Source organism: Ornithorhynchus anatinus, chromosome 18 (assembly GCF_004115215.2).
Source record: "Ornithorhynchus anatinus isolate Pmale09 chromosome 18, mOrnAna1.pri.v4, whole genome shotgun sequence".
Taxonomy (NCBI): Eukaryota; Metazoa; Chordata; class Mammalia; order Monotremata; family Ornithorhynchidae; genus Ornithorhynchus; species Ornithorhynchus anatinus.
This window is the reverse complement of record NC_041745.1, coordinates 44,658,185-44,676,491: the sequence shown is the minus strand read 5'-3', so window position 1 is coordinate 44,676,491 and position 18,307 is coordinate 44,658,185. Positions and strand designations below refer to the sequence as shown.

The 18,307-nt window shown below is 57.3% G+C and overlaps 2 protein-coding genes across 2 annotated transcripts; both read right to left on the bottom strand.

Moving 5' to 3' along the window:
• Positions 1-780: 780 nt before the first annotated feature.
• Positions 781-2,355, bottom strand: TEX47 (testis expressed 47). Its single transcript, XM_001519907.4, is given in 2 exon segments — positions 781-1,597; positions 1,599-2,355. Coding segments are annotated over 2 exon segments (762 nt in total). The 5' UTR covers positions 1,775-2,355; the 3' UTR covers positions 781-1,011.
• Positions 2,356-11,094: 8,739 nt separating this feature from the next.
• Positions 11,095-17,199, bottom strand: DMRTB1 (DMRT like family B with proline rich C-terminal 1). Its single transcript, XM_039914642.1, has 5 exons — positions 16,891-17,199; positions 16,506-16,599; positions 14,004-14,215; positions 12,896-13,073; positions 11,095-11,168 (listed from the first exon to the last, which is right to left on the bottom strand). Exons 1-5 carry the CDS (start codon positions 17,119-17,121, stop codon positions 11,095-11,097), a joined length of 789 nt encoding a protein of 262 aa, XP_039770576.1. The 5' UTR covers positions 17,122-17,199.
• Between the last annotated feature and the right edge of the window lie 1,108 nt (positions 17,200-18,307).

Here is an 18,307-nt window from a genome sequence, read left to right as displayed (position 1 = left end):
TTGGTTTGTTTTATTGTCTGTCTCCCCTTTCTAGACTGTGAGCCCGTTGTTGGGTAGGGATTGTCTCTGCCTGTTGCCGAACTGTACTTTCCAAACGCTTAGTACAGTGCTCTGCACACAGTAAGCGCTCAATAAATACGATTGAATGAATGAACTTGCCTAAGGTCATACAGCAGACAAGTCAAGCAGCAGGGCCAGGATTAGAAACCAGGTCCTTCTGATTTCCAGGCCCATGCTCTATCCACTAGGCCACAGTACTCCTCATTTTTCAGATGAGGAAACTGAGGCACAGAAAAGTGATTGGCCCAAGATCACACAGCATTCCAGTGGCCAAGCAGGGATTAGAAGGCAGGACCCCTGATTCTCAGGCCAGTGCTCTTTCCAATGGGTCACTCTGTGTCTCGTTCCTTAAGACGTTTTAGCTCAAAAAGAGCCACCCATTTCTTAATAGCAGTATTCCACACCGGTCTATTCTCTGCAACTGATTCCCAGTTTTCAGCTGGGCAGCAGTGTTGTCAGAGTGTTTGATCTTGCCCTTAAGATGTCTCCTCTGCCTTCCTTGCTTAGTTTTCAGCTGCGATGCAGCACTGAGGGTCTCTATGACTTCATCCTTAAAATGTCTCCTCTGCTCTCCTTGTTTTCATTTTCCCAATTTTCCATCCGTCTTCCCTTCTCAAGCTCCCAGTAGTCTTTGGGATCACCACCGTTTCCAGGACAAGCCATCTCTCTGTCCCACTGCCCTCCTTAGCTCCTGAAGGTGGAGAAATCAGATGGCACGAGAAGCATTTCTAAGTTTTATTGATCCCGATTCCCAGCAGCACCAGCAGACGATCTTTCGGACGGAACGCCGGCCTTCCAGCTCTATTTTCAGCTGCACTCCTGAGGCGGCGCACCCTCTCCACCTTACCCCGATGGGGAATGCAGATGCCTGGGCGAGGCCCTTGGCCTCCCGGGGGCATCGTTCCGTGAGACCTCACGACCACACGGGCCAGGGCCTCGGGCCCATCTGGTCTACAGACTGGCAGGGATGGGCCAGACGCTCTCTGAGTCCATGTGGATGTATATGGGATTGCTGTACATTTCCAGAAACTGTCCCGGAGTCATGAAGAGTTCACACTTGGACAGGTACTTGATGGTCTCTTCTGGGATGAGGAGCTCGGGAACCAGTTGGTGGAGGTTGGCCCCGGGGAACCTGGTGCCCACCTTGATGGTCTTCAGGAGGAACACGCCCAGTTTGAGCACCAGGGTGAGGCATTCGGTGACCACCTCTTCGGGCGACTGAGATTGAGTGACGTCCTCCAGGTACATGACGGGGACGGTGATGACGGAGACGTGCCACTGCAGGAAGAGCCGCGCCGGGATGTCATGGGACACCACCAGGATCTTTGTGCCCTGCAGCAGGGCGGCATCTCGGCCGGGCTCCGGAGGCCGGTCGAGCTCCTGGAGGACTCTGTACAGGCTCCCGCTGGAGGACTCCAGCACGACCAGGACGGAGCTCGGGTACAGCAGGGCGATGCCCGTCACCGGCTCCCCCAGGTGCTGTTTCAGAGCGTTCTGGAATATCCTCTCCAGGAAAGTGGGGACCTCCTGCACCTCGCCCGGGCACCATGGCGACAAGAAACATGCGGTGCAGCAGGAACTTTTTCATCTGGACCCTGGGCTTGTCCTCCAGAACGCTCAGGTAGTTGAGGCGGGGCACCTGGGGGGCAGACAGCGACTCGTTCTGGGAGTAGCGCAGCAGAGCATGGCGGTCCGAAGTAGGGTAGTTCCTCATGATGCCCGCCGGACTCCGGCCTCTGCCTCGGCCGAGTGCCGCGGTTCTGGGAGTAGACTCTCGGCCTCACTACTACTACTGCCTCCCGCAGATGAGCTGGGCGCCGTCCACACGGCCGGACGCTGGTCACGACGGTACCGGACGGCTCGGCTCTCCCCCGTCCGCCGGTGACTGCTGGGGAGGACACCGACAGGGACCCGGTGGACTTCCTTGAGGAATCGGAGAGGCGTGCGGCCCTGTGGCGAAGAGTTCAAGCGGTGCCCCGGTCCCCAATAAAAAAGCACGTTGCTCTCTGACTGTCTGTCCCCTCTGACTGTCTGTCTCTTGCACCCAGTTAAGGAGACGTGGAAACAAGACTTCTACCCTTCTACCCTTTCTGCAGAGCCTGGCGTTTCCCAACTGCTGAGCTCTTCAACTGGACCGTGCAACGCCTCTCTCTCTCCCTTCACCTTCCCCACTCACTGTCCTCCTCCAAATTTCCTCCAGATTTTTCTTTTCCTCTTCAGCGAGGAGACCTTCCTAAGTCTCCCTAGGTCTCCAACTGCCAGGCCAGCCCAGTCCCAGCTGCCTGACGGAGGTCCCGTGGCCGTTTGGAATTTTCAGACCTTAAAGGGCCACACCCTACTTCCCATTCCCTTCAGCCCTTTAATCAGTGCTGGCTCATAGGGCCATTCAGTCCCAATCAACTAATCAATACCATTTATTGAGCACTTTAGAATAATAATAATAATGATAACTGCGGTATTTGTTAAGCGCTTACTAAGTGCCAGGCATCTAAGTGCTGGGGAGGATACAAGATAATCAGATTCATTCATTCAATCGATCATATTTATTGAGTGCTTACTATGTGCAGAACATTGTACTAAGCGCTTGAGAAGTACAGTACAATAATAAACAGACATGTTCCCTGCCCACAATGGGGTTACAGTCTAGAGGGGGAGGCAGACATTAATAGAAATAAATAAATGACAGATATGGACATAAATGCTGCGGGGCTGGCAAGGAGGAATGAATAAAGGGAGCAAATCAGGGCAACTCAGGAGTCGAAGAAAAGGAACAGAAGGCTGAGTCAGAGATGGCCTCTTGGAGGAGATGGGCCTTCAATAAGGTTTTGAAGGAGGGGACAGTAATTGCCTGCTGGATCTGAGTAGGGAGTGCATTCCAGGACAGAGGCAGGTTGTGGGCAAGGGGTCATCGGCGAGATAGACGAGAATGAGAAACAGTGAGAAGGTTAACATTAGAAGAGCAAAGTGTGCGAGCTGGGTTGTAGTAGCAGAGTAGCAAGTTGGGGTAAGAGGGAATGAGGTGACGGAGTGCTTTAAAGCCAATGGGGAGAAGGTTTTTATTTGATGTGGCGGTGGATGGGCAACCACTTGAGTTTCTTGAGGAGTGGGGAAACATGGCCTGAAGGCTTTTGTAGAAAAATGATCCAGGCAGCAGACAGTGAAGTACTGACTGCAATGGGGAGAGACAGGAGGCAGGAAGGTCAGCAAGGAGGCTGATACAGTACTTAAGGTGGGATTGGACGAGTGATTGGATTAATGGGATAGCAGTTTGGATGGAGAGGAAAGGGCAGTTTTTAGTGTTGTTGTGAAGGTGGAACTGACAGGATTTAGTGATGGATTGAATATATGTGTTTGCTTGAGAGAGAGGAGTAAAGGTAACATCCAAAGTTTGTTGTTTTGGGAGACAGAATGGATGGTGGTGCTGTCTACAGTGATTGGGAAAGACAGGGGGAGGACAGGGATTGGGTAGGAAGATAAAAAGTTCTGTTTCGGAAATCGTAAAGTTGAGGTGACGGGAGGACATCCAAGTAGTAATTACCCTAACCTTAAGCGTATTTACCCTAACCCAAACCATTCTAACCCTAAGTACCCTAACCCTAACAACCCTAACCTCTAACCGAAAAACCCTAATTATCCTAACCCTAACCCCAACCCCTAAACCCTAACCCCAACCCTAATCCTAAAAACCCAAATAACCCTAACGCAAACTCTAATAACCCTAACAGCCCAATCCCTAATCCCTAACCCTGGTAACCCTAACCATCATCCTAATAACCTTCACCCTAACCCATCACCAATTAACCTAGCCCCAACCCTAATTGCTCTAACCCTTATTTCTCCAACCCCAATTACCCTAATCCCAATAACCCTAGCCATTAACCCTAACCCTCACCTTAATAACCCTCACTCTAACCCAGCCCCAATTTCCTTAACCAGAACCCCAACACTAATTACTCTAACCCCAACACTGACCCTAGGTACGCCAACCCTAACTACCCTAATCCCCCAACCCCTAACCCTCACCCCAGATCCCAAACCCAATTACCCTCACCCTACTCCTAGTTACCCTAAATCCAATGAGCCTAACCCTAAACCCTAACCCCACTCCTAACTCTGACCCTAGCCTTAACCCTCGTCCTCAGAGACCTAGAGAAGCATCTGCTGCTTTACAGGGATATTTCGTGGGCAAGGGCCAAGACCAGTTCTAACATAAAAAATAACCTGCAGTGGTGAGCCCAACTCTCCTGGGACAGTCTCCTAGCCAAGGTGCAAAGTGGAATCGGGAAAGACCTAACCCACTGGAATATTTTCAGTTCCCTCTGAGTGTCTTGAAATAAGTGCACAGTTTCAGAGAACAGATATGGTGGGGTCCTCGATGCTTCTGGATCTGCACATTGGCACACGGCCTACTGTAACCGTGGCTAGAGTGGTGGGGCGAGGGTGGGGCGAAGGGTGACGGAGAGAAATCGCAGGATTTTGGACAGGCATCAAGGACCCTAGCCCAAACCCTAACCCAAACCCATAGAACCTTAACCCCAAACCGCAACCCTAATTATCCTAACCCCTTAATTTTAACTAGTTTTTCCCTGACCCTCTCGTCAACCCTGATTAGTTTCTAAACCTGGGCCTCCAACCATGATTACCCCAACCCCATCCTTCCCTTACACTGCCAACACCCCCTCCCATTGGAGGATCAGGGGGTGCCTTGTGGCAGTGGGTCTAAACCCACAATTCCACCATCCTCAAAGCCAAGCGCTCCCCCCCCACCCCTCAGAATGCTGCACCTGCAATGTGGGGCTGGAAGTACCCAAATGCCAACTGGGCAAGCTATGTCTCTGGAGACTTATATATGGCACGGAGAAGTTCTCTCCTTCACTTAGAGGCACCTGGGGAAGAGATTGGTTGTTTAAGGCAGGGCAGGGCAGGGCAGAGCTGCCCTACAATGTTGGAAACATCTGAGTGCAAGAGCCAAGACTGTTCTTTAACTCAAGCCCAGCACGAGGCTCTGTACCATGGGAGCTCTTAGGGTCAGGGGTTGGTGGGTTGGGTAGTGATGATGAAAGCTCACTGTGGGCTGTTGTATTGGGCTCTCCCAAGCACTTAGTGCAGTTCCCTGCACATAGTAAGCATTCAATTAATATGATTGACTGATTGATTAGAGTGGCTGATGGTGGTGCTGGGGGAGGTGATAATGACAGCGGTAATGGCGCTGATGATGATGATAATGGATCTCCAAGTTTCTCCAACGGCTTTCACTGTGACCCTGGCCTGGTCTGTGGTGACCCAGGCTCATCCCCAGATTTCTTTAAAATAGTCTTTCTTAAGTGCTTGCTAAGTGCCAGGCACTGTAATAAGTGCTGGGGTCGATAATGGCTAATCAGATTGGAGATGATCCATGTCCCCCATGGGGCTCACAGTAGTAATCCCATTTTACAGATGAGGTAACTGACAGAGAAGTGAAGTGACTTGTTCAAGGTCACCCAGCAGAGAAATGACAGAGTTGGAATTAGAACCTGTTGCTCTGCACATAGTAAGCGCTCAATAAATACTATTGAATGAATGAATTAACCTGGGTCCTTTGGATTCCCGGGTCCGGGGTCTACTCACTAAGCCATCCTGCTGCATGTCTCTTAAATTTACTGTTCTCGCCAAAGCCCTTAGGAGAGTACTCTGGAAACAGTTGGTGCTCAGTAAGTACCTCTGGGTCGGTTGAGAAATGGAAGCTCAGATAACACGTGGAACTCTGTGTCCAGTTCTAGAGCTAGTGGAGCTGACTGCTTTTTCCCCACCCTGCTCCGTGTGGGGGGGGAGGGGGGGGGGGAGGCGCGGTCCCTGTCTCTCCTGCTCTTTTTCTGAAAGATTCATTGTTCGAATTTGAAGAACCCTCACCTTTCCAAACAGCCGGGCCATAGTCAAGGTGCCTGCAGAAGGTTGCAGCGGTTGATCAAGGCCATTTCCTGAGAAGTCAGTTTTTCTGTTCACAGGCTTGGCCAAAAGGACCAAGGCGAGGGGTCTCTGAGACAGTGGGCACAGATCTCTCATTTTTTGCTGCCCCTGCACTCCTACGTCCAACTATTATCACCCACTCCTCAAGAAATTCCAGTGGTTGCCCAACGAACTCCACATCAAGCAGAAACTCCTCACCATTGACTTTAAAGCACTTAACCACCTCACCCCCTCCTACCTCACCTCGCTGCTCTCCTACTACAATCCAACCCGCACACTTGGCTCCGCTGGTTGCTAACCTTCTCGCTGTACCTCTATCTCGTCTATCAGGTCGCTGACCTCTCGCCCACATCCTACCTCTGCCTGAAACGCCCTCCCTCTTCATATCAGACAGATAATTGCTCTCCCCCGCTACAAAGCTTTATTGAAAGCACATCTCCTCCAGGAAGCCTTCCCTGACTGAGCCCTTCTCTCCTCTTCTCCCACTCCCTTCTGCGCCGCTCATACTTGCTCCTTCCTTCATCCTCTCTCCCTTGCCCACGGCGCATCTGTATATACCTGCATATATCTGTAATTTAATGTATATATTTCCATGGCTCAGTGGAAAGAGCCCGGGCCGCTTGTCTGCTGTCTCACCTCAGGTGAGTCACTTAGCTTCTCTGTGTCTCAGTTACCTTCATCAATAAATGGGGATGAAGACCGTGAGCCTTATGTGGCGACAATCTGATTATCCTTGTATCTACCCCAGCACTTAAAATAGTGCTTGGCACATAGTAAGCGCTCAACAAATACCAACATATTATCTGTAGTAAGGCCTTTCTCTCCCTCTAGATTGTGAGCTCACTGTGGGCAGGGAAGTGTTTTGATTTTATACTTCACTCTCCAAGCGCTTAGTGCAGTGCTTTGCACACAGTAAGCGCTCAATAAATACGATTATTAATAATAATAATAACAATAACCCACATTGACCATTCATGGCACGAATGCGCTTAATTGGCTAAGGTTGACCGGCGCACGCCAAAAATGGATCCGAAAAGCTTCTGCAGCCCCTACTGACTGTGATAATGTGGGGAAAAAAACTGAACGAGACATCATTTATGATGGCCACCCGAAAGGATAGACGTGCGGGCTCTAGGACCGACGCCTAAAGCCACCAGGCGGCGATAGAGAGACGCAGCTACACACACACCGACGCTTAAAGCCACCAGGGGGCGAAGGAGGGGCAGCCTCCCTCGTATTCTTTTTAATGGTATCTCTGAAGCGCTTCCTACGTGCCAGGCGCTGTATTAAGCGCCGGAGTAGATACAAGCTGAGGGAACCACGTTGGACACAGTCCACGTCCCACATGGGGCTCCCAGTCTTCATCCCCATTTTACAAATGTGGTAACTGAGGAAGAGAGGAGTGCGGATTCGTGGACTGGGAACAAGTCTACCAACTCTCTTACACCGTACTCTTCCAAGCGCTTAGTACGGTGCTGTGCACAAAGTAGGCGCTCAAAAAATGCAAGCGATTGATTGATCGATTGACTTGCCCTAGATCACACAGTAGGCAAGCGGAGAAACTGGGGTTAGAGGCCTGATCCTCTGATTCCCAGGCCTTGTGATTTTCCACCAGGCTATGCTGCTTCTCCAAATGATGCCAAAGAAAAGACCCCGAGATTTCCAGTTCGAGACAAATAGGTTGGCAAGCTCTTAAGAGCGATGAGTGTGTTGGGACCGGCGGTAGCCGCATCGACCTGTGACTTCGGAGCCAAGGTGAGCTGGCGTCACCCTCTCGGTTTCTTTCCCTTTATCACACGGACCCATGACCCACCCTACCTCGCTGCCTCTCAGAGGCTCCCGGTTGGAGGGCCACTAGAGGAGGGGGGTTGGCTTCGGGACCATAGGCTTGCCAGAACCCAGGGACAGGGCACCCCATTCCCTCTTCTGCTAGAGATTCTGTTCTGCCAGCCGGTTGTCCTTGGCGGGCACCGCGGCCCTCCCCTACCCCTTGCCCCGTTCCTTAGGTGTAGCCCTAATCTGACTGCGGTTGAGGAACGCAGGAGAGCTGCTGGAATTAAGGGGGTTTATTGAGTGGGGGGTGACGGAAATGAAGGGGATGGAGAAAAGGGGAAAAGGGGTGAAGAGGAGAAGATAGGAGGGAGAAGGTAAAAGACAGATGGGGTCCTCCAGCTATGCCCTTTTATCCGTCCCTCCCCTGCCCCCCTACAACCACTGACGAACTTGCAATCTTCCCCCTAGGGATCGGGGGGAACCCCAGTGGCTAACGGAAGCCCTGAACCCACAGCGGCAGTCACGCTCTCTCCCTCTCGGAGCAACTCCTGCTTCCTCCCTGCAAAGCCAGTCAGTGGTATCGAGTGCTTCCTGGGTGTAGAGCACTGTACTAAGTGCTTAGCGGTATGGGGATGTGCCTCCTCCCAGACTTCGAAGGGGAAGGGCAGGGGCAGATGGTAAATGCACTGACCCTGAGTCAGCCCACACTTTCCCTGCCCCTAGGGTCTGCTCGGAAGAGCTCGCCCATTTCTGGGAGGCTTCCTCCCTCCCCCTTCCTACCACTAATCAGGGACCACCTCTGCGTGAGCAGGGCTGTCCAAGCCACGTGCTCCCAGGTTGGGAATACCAGCTCCCTGCCGTTCCTGTGGCCAGGGTATCCGGCTGTCCATTCCATTGGCTAGAGCTGTCGGGTCACGGGCTCCTGGGCCTGGCAGGGTGCCAGCAAAGACCTTGCCTTATCCCCTTTGGTTTGACTTCTGGGAGGAAGGAAGGGAGCGTGGCCGGGGGGTGCCCCGGGCACACTGGTCTTCACCCTGAAATGAGATGGTCCGGTGGCACCGTCCGCCTCTAAACTAGCATGGGGGGAGTCTGACCCAGGGTAGGGCAGGGCGGGGAGGACCGATGGATAACCGAGGTCATGGGTTCTAATCCCAGTTCCGCCACTTTGCCGTGTGACCTCGGACAACTCATTTCACTTCTCTGGGACTCAGTTCCCTCATCTGTAAAATGGGGATTAGCCCCATGTGGGGCAGGGACTGTGTCAACCCAATTTGCTTGTATCCACCCCACCACTTAGAACAGTGCCCGGCACACATTAAGTGCTTCACAAATACCACAATTATTATTATAACACAGCCCCTCGGAGTCAAAATTGCCTCAGACCCCTTCCACCGCTTCCTCTCTGATCCCCCTGACTCGAGGCTTCCTCCGACCAGGGCGGAATCCGGGAGATTCGGTGTCCTGACGCCGGTCGGCGGAATCAGAAGGAGCCAGCCATCACCTCACGGACCAGCCCTGGTTCGGCAGTACACGCCTTTATTCGACGATAGCCCCGTCGCCCCATTACACCTCAGCTTGGCCTCCCATCCGGACCCGGGTCCCGGGGAGCGGGCCTGGGTGGAGGGAGTTGACCGGTCAGTTCTACGAGCCAAGGAGGGGCCACAATGCCAGGTGGAGGGGGTGGGAGGCGTGGAAGGGGTCACCTGGGTAACTGATGTTCACCTGTCCATCTTCCCACTCTGGAATCAGAACCTCTTCAGAGCAGGGAACGGGTCTCACTCTCTTGGGCGCTTAGGGAAATGCTTACCATCCACGACATGACCAAGTGACCGCTTCGAGTGCGCTGGGGTCCATCTGGTTTTCTATGGTACTTGTGGGTACCATTTACTAAGCACGACGTTCCAAGTCCCCTCTCGGTATTGCATCCGGAGAGTTTCCGGTACTCTACCAGTCTCGGCTACAGGCGGGAGAATCAAGCGGAAGCGTACCCATTCCACTACTAGCTTGGGCAGTGGCAAGCGAGTAGAAGACAATCTGCTAAGAGTCAAAACTCACCTGTGCTAGGCAGCAGCGGCACGGGAGAGAGTCGAGGGCGGAGACTCAAGTTTACTGTATGGAAGGAGGCAATGGTAAACCACTTCCATAGTTTTACCAAGAAAACTCTGTGGATCCACTACCAGAATGGAGAGCAGATGGAGAGTGGGGCATTCTGGGAGAGATGCGTCCGTGGTGTCGCTGTGGGTCGGAAACGGCTCGACGGCATAAGATAAGACAATGTTCCAAGCCCCGGAGAAGTAGCGGGTGGACGTGAACCCATCTGAGGGGACAAGACGGGACGGTCTACACGGGGCTCCCAGGTGAAGAGGGCGGGACGGCGGGTCTCACTGCCATTTTGCAGGAGAGACTGAGATCCGCAGCGGGTGAGCTCTGCCCCCGGCCTAGGGTCACGCCGTGACTGCCGATTCCCGGGTCCGTGCTCATGTTGCTAAGCTGGGCTACCGCTTCTGGGGGTTTGGGGCCAAGCCCTCAGAGAGGCCTCGCCCACCAGCTCGGCAGACTGGGTCCCATCCCCCGGACGTTCCCTGGGAACGGATGAGGATTGGCCCCCACCTGCCCCGGCCACCTGAGGCCAGAGCGGGTCCCCACCGCAGGAAGCCGTGATTCCTCGTGGTGGGGCCGCACCCTGACGAGGGAAGACTTCTCGTACACCCGGCTAGGGGCCCTCCTGAAACTCAGGCTCAGAAAAATTAGGAAAGAGTGCCAACTCACAACTTTATTGAATGGAAGTTGCCCGCACAGTGTCCCGAGGACAGAACAGAGCTGGAACAGCTGAACCATCCGACTCACTACAAGATTACAAACTTGTCTCTAAACTCTAACAATGTTTCAGAGCTTCAAATAACTTCAACTGCTTCCCCAGCCCACACCCTGGGCCCCGGCAGGATGGAGGGGCCCCACTTCCATCCCCCTGGGCGGCCGGCCCCACTGCCTGACGGACTCTGGGGCTGACGCTTCCTCACACCACCCCCAGTACTGACACCCCTTTAGCCAGCAGAACCGAAACTCTGATGGAGGAGGGGTTAGGCTCCCATCCCAGCTCAACTCCCTTGCTCTCTCTCCTCACACCCCAGCCCCCAGCCCCCGATGCCCAAACCCTCCCTGCGATTCTCCACTCTCCCTTAACACTTCTCCAGCACAGCTTTGATGCAGATGATGAACAGAACTCCGACTCGCTCTGACCGCGGCCTTGCCTGGGGGCCACCCCCACCTCCTGGGCCTTGGCCGGGTGGTGGTGGGCGGGCCCGAACCCAGCCCTCAGTTGGCCTGGTCCTGAGGAGGCTCACCGGGCTCACACTCGGTTCCCGAGTCCTGGCTGTGAGAGGAGTCACCTGGAAAAGGCAGAGAGCGTCACAGGATCGGTATCCATCACGACAAGGATGAGGTGTGTGGTCCCCAGCCCACATCCCGCCTACTGCTCTATGTGGCACCGACGCTCTGTGGGGTCACCTCCGGTCACCTCGGAGAGGGATGGGAAACCCCCAGCTGGAGGGTGCACGCCTCACCTGTCTGGAACACCGGGGCCCGGATTACGATGCCCGCCCAGTGACCGGGGGCCAGAAAGGGCCCAGTTGTGCTTCCATGGGCACAGAGGGGAGCCGGAGAGAAGAGTCTCTCTGGCAGACGCTCACCGCCACAGCGTCTCTGACCAACCCAAGGACAAATAATAATAATAATGTTGGTATTTGTAAAGGGCTTACTATGTGTTCAGCCCTATTCTAAGCGATGGGGTAGATATGGGATAATCAGGTTGTCCCACATGAGGCTCACAGTCTTCATCCCCATTTTACAGATGAGGGAACTGAGGCACAGAGAAGTTAAGTGACTTGCCCAAAGTCACATAGCTGACAAGTGGCAGAATCGGGATTAGAACCCATGACCTCTGACTCCTAAACCCGTGTCTTTCCACTGAGCCACGCTGCTTCTCTTAACTGCAGGGACAACCTTGCATGATTCCCTTGTATGAGAGAATGAGGAAGGCTTTGCTGCCCACGTATGGTCCTTTGCCTTCTGCGGAGGTGGGCAGGAATGCCCAATCGAGGAACCTGGGGGGGACGGAGACCCCAGCAACGGTGCTTCCAAGGGTCCCATCCTGCCCGTCGCCCACAGACCCCTGGGCCGGCGCAGCCGTCTGTCCCCACCATTTCCCATAGCAAGGGCAAGACAGCGGGGGTAAGATTTCCACATCTTATATAAAGCTATTCTGGGCCCATGGGGGAAGGGAAAATATACTGAGCTCTAAACCCTCAATTTCTCTATGCCGACAAAGAAACACAACGAGCCGTTGATTCTCCAGTGGTTCCTCTTCTCAGGAAGCCAAGTAACATGTCCACTGGGCTTCACAGCTGGGGGGCACACTCACCTTGGGTTTGTATTGGCTGTTCTCAAGAACCCCACCCGGCAATGTGCACACAGTAGGTCCCCGGGACTGGGGACCAGGAGGCCTGGGTTCTAATCTCAGCTCTGCCACTCATCTGCCATGGGACTTTGGCCAAGTCACTCACCTTCTATGTATCTCAATTTTCCTCATCTGCAATGTGTGGATTCAATACCCGTCCTCCCTCTCATCCACGTGAGACAGAAACTGTCCAATCTGCTTATAAATATATCTAGCCCAGCGCTTAGGACAGTGCTTGTCACTTAGAAGACAGTTAGCAAATAAGCTTATTGTTGGTAGTATCAGTAGGCGCCCAGCAAGGCGCTCTGCACATTGGATGCGGGTGATTCACGCTGACGATGTACAGAGCACGCAGCTCTGAACGTTGAGCCAACCCTAATAATAATAGTAACGGTTGCGGTATTTCCTCAGTGTCCACCGTATGCCAAGTACTGTGCTACGCACTGGGGTAGATCCCAGAAAATCAGATCAGATCGGACACAATCCTGACTCTATCAGAAGATGCAATGCAGGATGTACAAGACCAGAACAGAAGAGGGACCCCATCTGTCTGGGAACAGATTCGACACGGCGACTGCCGGGCACCGGATGGGCTTGCGCGGAGGAGGGAGTCGCTGACCACATATTCCGGGGACCCGGGCTGCTTCTCCACTGACTTACCGTCAGCTCCCTTGGGCGACTCGGCCAGGATGTTCAGAGGAGGGGACGGGGGCGGGGGCGGTGGCAGAGGCGGCATGTAGTGCACCGTAGGGAGGAAGCCCGGCGAGATGAACTGGGGCAGTATCGGGTAGAAGCCGGGATGGTAGTCTCTATCCGTGTTCTGCACCGGCACCTGCATCTGCACGGGGAGACGGTGGGAGATCCAAGGAGGTACTCGGGCCGAGCCGTTAGCGAGCGTGCGCGCCTGCTGGGACAGGAGCGGCCCCTGTGGGCACCGCTCCACCCCACCCCACGCCGCAGTTTGGAGAGAACCCTTCTCTTCTGAGCGGGGAGGCCCAAGTGGAGGCCTTGCAGAGAGAGAGCAAGCAGGATGGGGCTCAGCTTGGAGGGTGGAGGGCAGCGGAGGCAGAAAGCACCAACTTTGTTCAACTGCGCTTGGAAACCCTTGGCTCTTTCTGCACTCCGGGGAATCCCCCAGGCCTGGCTGGAACCTGGGGCAGCAGGGGATGGAGTCCCGCCCACACAGCTGGGGGATGGGGGTGAGATGGGAGGGGGGGGGCATCACCTCAGAGCTGGAACCCCAGGGGGCACAGGTACCCCAATCGCCCCCACAGCTGGGAAACCGTTTCACCCAGAGAGCGGACGGCACCCAGGCTTGCTGAAAGAGCTGTCTGCCAGTTCCCCGGGGCAAGACGATGAGTTAAAGATATCCCCTTCTAAACCAGCCAAGGGCGACCACCCCTCCCACCCCGCGGGAACCTGAGAGGCCTGGCCTACCGGTGGACACGGCGACCGCCCTCCCCTAGGGAGCCCAGCCCCGCCCCGCCGGCAACTGAGCAGGCCGAGGGTCCCGGGGGAGCCACCCACTCTCCGGCCACCGGAATGCAAGCTCCCCGCGGGCAGGGCATAGACCCCCATCCTGCTCTCACCCCTTCCCAAGCGCTCCACTCAGGGCCCCACCCGCAGTGGGAGCCGAGGGAACGTCGGGACCGCCGCCGCCCGGCCGGGAAACCTGACGGAGGTGGCCATCTGCAGGCCGGGACATGGCCCCAACATTTGGAGCACAGGTGGGGAGAGCCGCCCGACCCGGACACCGGGAAGGCCTTACCGAACAGTGGCCCCCGTGGCCATGGTAGTAGCCCCTTGGCAGGGGTATGCCTGAAGCTACGGGACCTCCCTGGTAGCTCGGCTGACCGGGGTTGGGGCCCAGAGGAAACGGGTGGTAGTGGTACGTGTTGGGGTACCCGCTGTAGACCTGGGGAGCGTCTCTCTCGAAGAAGTCAGATCCCACCGCACAATCCGGGAGCACGAGATGGGAACCTAGAGCACACACGGGACACGGGCCAAAAACCAACCGTCAGCCCACTGCGCCAAGAAAAGGAGGGCCACACCGCACCACCGCGGGGCATTTCAGACACCACTTGCTGATGTTCGATTTCCTTCTCCATCACCTTCCCCAGCCCCGCAGCACTTATGTCCAAATCCCTATTTTATTAATTTATATGAATGTGTGTCTCCCCCTCTGGTCCGTAAACTCATTATAGGAAAGGAATGTGTCTGTTACATTGTTGTGATATACTTTCCCAAGCACTGCTCTACACATAGTAAGCGCTCAATAAAGATGGCTATTTGATCGACTGACTGACCTTCCCCGGGCAGGTCACAAAGCAGCGAGGTTAGGTTTTGGTCAGCCTTTCTTGAGGCTTGGGAAACTGCCAAATTCTGGGGCTTTCTGGAAGGTGCCATCTAGGGTGAGACTCCTGAGGCTGGGTGAGCCCATCTGTGGTAATAATAATGTTGGCATTTATTAAGCGCCTACTATGTGCCGAGCACTGTTCTAAGCGCTGGGGTAGACACGGGGTAATCAAGTTGTCCCACGTGGGGCTCACAGTCTGAATCCCCATTTTACAGATGAGGGAAATGAGGCACCGAGAAGTCAAGTGACTTGCCCAAAGTCTCACAGCTGACGAGTGGCCGAGCCGGGATTCGAACCCATGACCTCTGACTCCCAAGCCCATGCACTTTCCACTGAGCCACGCTGCTTCTCTATGGTAGGTTCTAGGCTCTCCTTGGTACCGGTAGTTGGGCATCTACAAGGCATCTACTTTAGCCCTTAACTCTGTCCTAGATTTTGGGGTATATCGGCATCACAGCCAGCGGGTTCCAAAGACCATTCCGACCATTTCGATAGGGGTGTCTACTTGGTCAGTCAGTGCCGTCTTCATCGGTAGTACAACAGCACTCAGAAGGACTAGGAATTCGAGACAGAGAGTGCGTGCGTGTGCGTGGTGGGGGGAATTCAGTTCCGGCAGACACCTCCAGTGGGGATTAGTGGTAGACACCACCACAACTGACAGTTTTGACACAGTCAGCTATGTTATCAACATTACTACCAGTAGAAAAATGTTGCATATGTTAGCCTTTTTGGTTTGGGGCTGACCCGAACAGTAGATTAAGGAGGAAGTTGTGGACTGTAAACTCCCTGTGGGCAGGGCGACGTCTACCAACTCTGTGGCACTACACTTTCCCCAAGCACTTAGTATAGCGCACTGCACACAACAAGTAGGAATAGCATAACCTCTCTGTCCCTCATTAAAGTGCAAGCTTTGAGAGCAGAGAACATCTGTCAAACTTTTACCATATTCTCCCAAGAGCCCAGTCCAGCAGTCTGCACAGAGGAGGCCCCCAGTCCAGTACTCGGCTCTCAGGGGGTGCCCAATCCTGTGTGCTGCCCACGAGGCCCCCGCCTAGGACTCGGCATAAACGACAGCACTCTGCACATAGCAGGAGCCCAGTCCAAGTGCTCTGCACCAGGCCAGCATTCTGCACACTTCATTCATTCATTCACAGTGTGCAGAGCACTGTGCTAAGCGCTGGGGAGGGTACAATAGAACAATAAACAGAGACACGGCCTGCCCAAAGTGAGCTTATCGTCAATGGCGGGGGTGGGGGGGGAGGGGACGGACGGACGGCCAGACACTACTATTAAAAAAAGAATTATAGATATGTACCTAAGTGCCGTGGGGCTGGGAGAGGGGAAGAACTGAGGGAGGGGGTCGGGGTGATGCAGAAGGGAGTGGAAGAGGAAAGGGGGGCTTAGTCAGGGAAGGCCTCCCGGCAGAGATGTGCCTTCGATATGGCTTCGAAGAGGAGGAGAGTCTGTCATATCGGAGGAGGGTCGCCTCCGGCCTCCGCTCGGGCGGGATCTCCTGAGAGTCAGACCTTGGAAGGGGCCCCGGGCGGGGAGGGGAAAAGGGGAAGAAGGGTTTCGGGCGAGGGAGTTTTTCTCTCGAGGGCAGAGTTAGGCATCGAGTCCTTGAGCCCGCCCCGCGATGCCCCCCGTCGTGCAAAGCTCGACCCCCTGACTGGGCTGCGGGCCGGGGGCTTCCCGCCCCTCGGGGTCGCCCCTCGGGGCCCAGGCTCGGGATGCCGGGGGGGCGGAGGGAGAGAGAGGGAGGGGCGCGGGGCCGGCAAGCGCGCGGCCCCGGGGGAGCAGAATCGCCCGCCCAAAAGCCAAGGGCGTCTTCAGCCCAGAAATGCATTTCGGCGGCGGGGCCCGGGAACCCGGGGATCCCGGGGCGTCGGCGAAGGGGGCCGCGGGAGGCCTTACCGTAGTCGGCGAAGGCGGGCAGGCCGGCGGGTCCGACGGCGGCGGCGAGCAGCAGGGTGCGCGGCCCGGGCTGGGCGCGGGGCTGGACGTGCAGCTGGCCCAGGGGGCCGCCGAGGACGGGCCCGGGGGCGGCGAGGACGGGCCCGGGGGCGGCGAGGACGGGCCCGGGCCCGGCGCCCTGCGGCAGCAGGTCCACGTGGTGGCCGCCGGCCGGGGCCGGGGTCAAGGGGGCGGTCCGGGGCACGAGGCCCGCGGGCCCCGGGGCCGCCGTCGGGGTCGGGGTCGGGGTCGGGGGGCTGCCCGGAGGCGCCGTCGGGGGGCTGTCCGGCGTTGGGCCGGGCTCGGGCTCGGGCTCGGGCTCGGGGGTCCCGGGCCGGTCGTGGGGGTCGGGCGGGGGTCCCGGCGGATCCTCGGGCCCGGGGCCGCGCAGCCCCTTGTGGGCGGCGGAGATCTTCTGTCGCTCGGTGACCAGGTGGCACTTGCGGCAGCCGCACCGCTTCCAGCGGCAGTGCCCGGCGTGGCCCTTGACGGGCACCAGGAAGCCGTGGTTCCTGCAGCGGGAGCATTTGGGGGCGCGCAGCCCCCGGCCCGCCTCCCCCGCGGCGGCCCGCTGCATGGCCGCCCGGACCCACGACCCCCGTCCGCCCAGCCGCTCCGTCCGCCCGCCTCGGGCCCAAAGCGCGCCAAGGTGCCAGGGTGTGAGCCCCGGCACGTCGGGCCAAGGGGCCCGGGGAAGGGGCGGGGCCAGGGGAGAGGAGGGGGGGCACTGGGGCAGCAATGGGGGGCCCGGGGAGGGGAGGGGCCGGGAGGCCGGGGAAGGGAAGGGGGGCCTGGGGGAGGGGCGGGGGCAGGGGAGAGGCCCTGGGGCAGGGGCGGGGTAGGCCTGGGCAGAGGCGGGGGGAGCTGGGGCGGGGTAGGCCTGGGCAGAGGCGGGGGGAGCTGGGGCGGGGTCCGGGCGCGGCCCTGGGGCAGGAGGTGGGGCCGGGCCGGGCGAGACCCTCGAGGCAGGGGTGGGGTTCGGGCGGGGCCCGGGGAAGGGAACGGAGCCCAAGTCCCTGGGCGGAGTCTTATCCCTCGAGTCGCACGTGCGAGGTGTGAACCCCCGGGCCCTCTGCCACGGGGCGAGGCCTGCGGGGAACCGCCTGCGAGCAGACCGGCCCATCCCGGGCGGGATGGTGGGGCGGCGAGGGGGAGGGGGGTCCCTGTGGGCAGGGAGAGGCCTTGGGGCGGGGGAGGGTCACTGGCGTTCGGCCGCCCCGCCCGCGCTGACCGGGGTTTCATTGCAGACTGCCCGCTGACCCCCGACGGGCGCTCCGGGGGCCAGGGACCGTCCCCCGGACGCAAGGACGGAAGGGCGGACTGCGAGCCGACAGTAGCGGGCTCGGCCCCCGGCCCCCGGCCCCCGGCCCCCGGGCCCCGGGCCCCGGGCCCCGGGCCCCGGCCTGAACGAATCAGGATCCGTGCGTCGCTTCCAGGGCCCAAAGCGAGGCGAAGACCGCCTGGCGACGGTCACGGGGTTCGAGCCGGCAGCAGCGGCTCGACGTTTCCTTGCGAAACGGCGGCCCTGCCTCTCCCCTCTCCCGCCAAAGGCCCTCAGCCCACGCTGCCGCCCAGGTCGTCTTGCAGCCTCGCCGACAAGGGCTGGTCCCGTGCCCCCCGGCCGCCCCTCCCCACAAGCACACTCCCGAACCCCAGCGTCCCGACCCCGACCCCACCGCCTTCACCCGCCACACCCCGGCTGGTGCTTTTCACTCTCTCGCCCCTAGCCGGCTGAACACGGCTCTCCCCGTCTCCACGGCCCT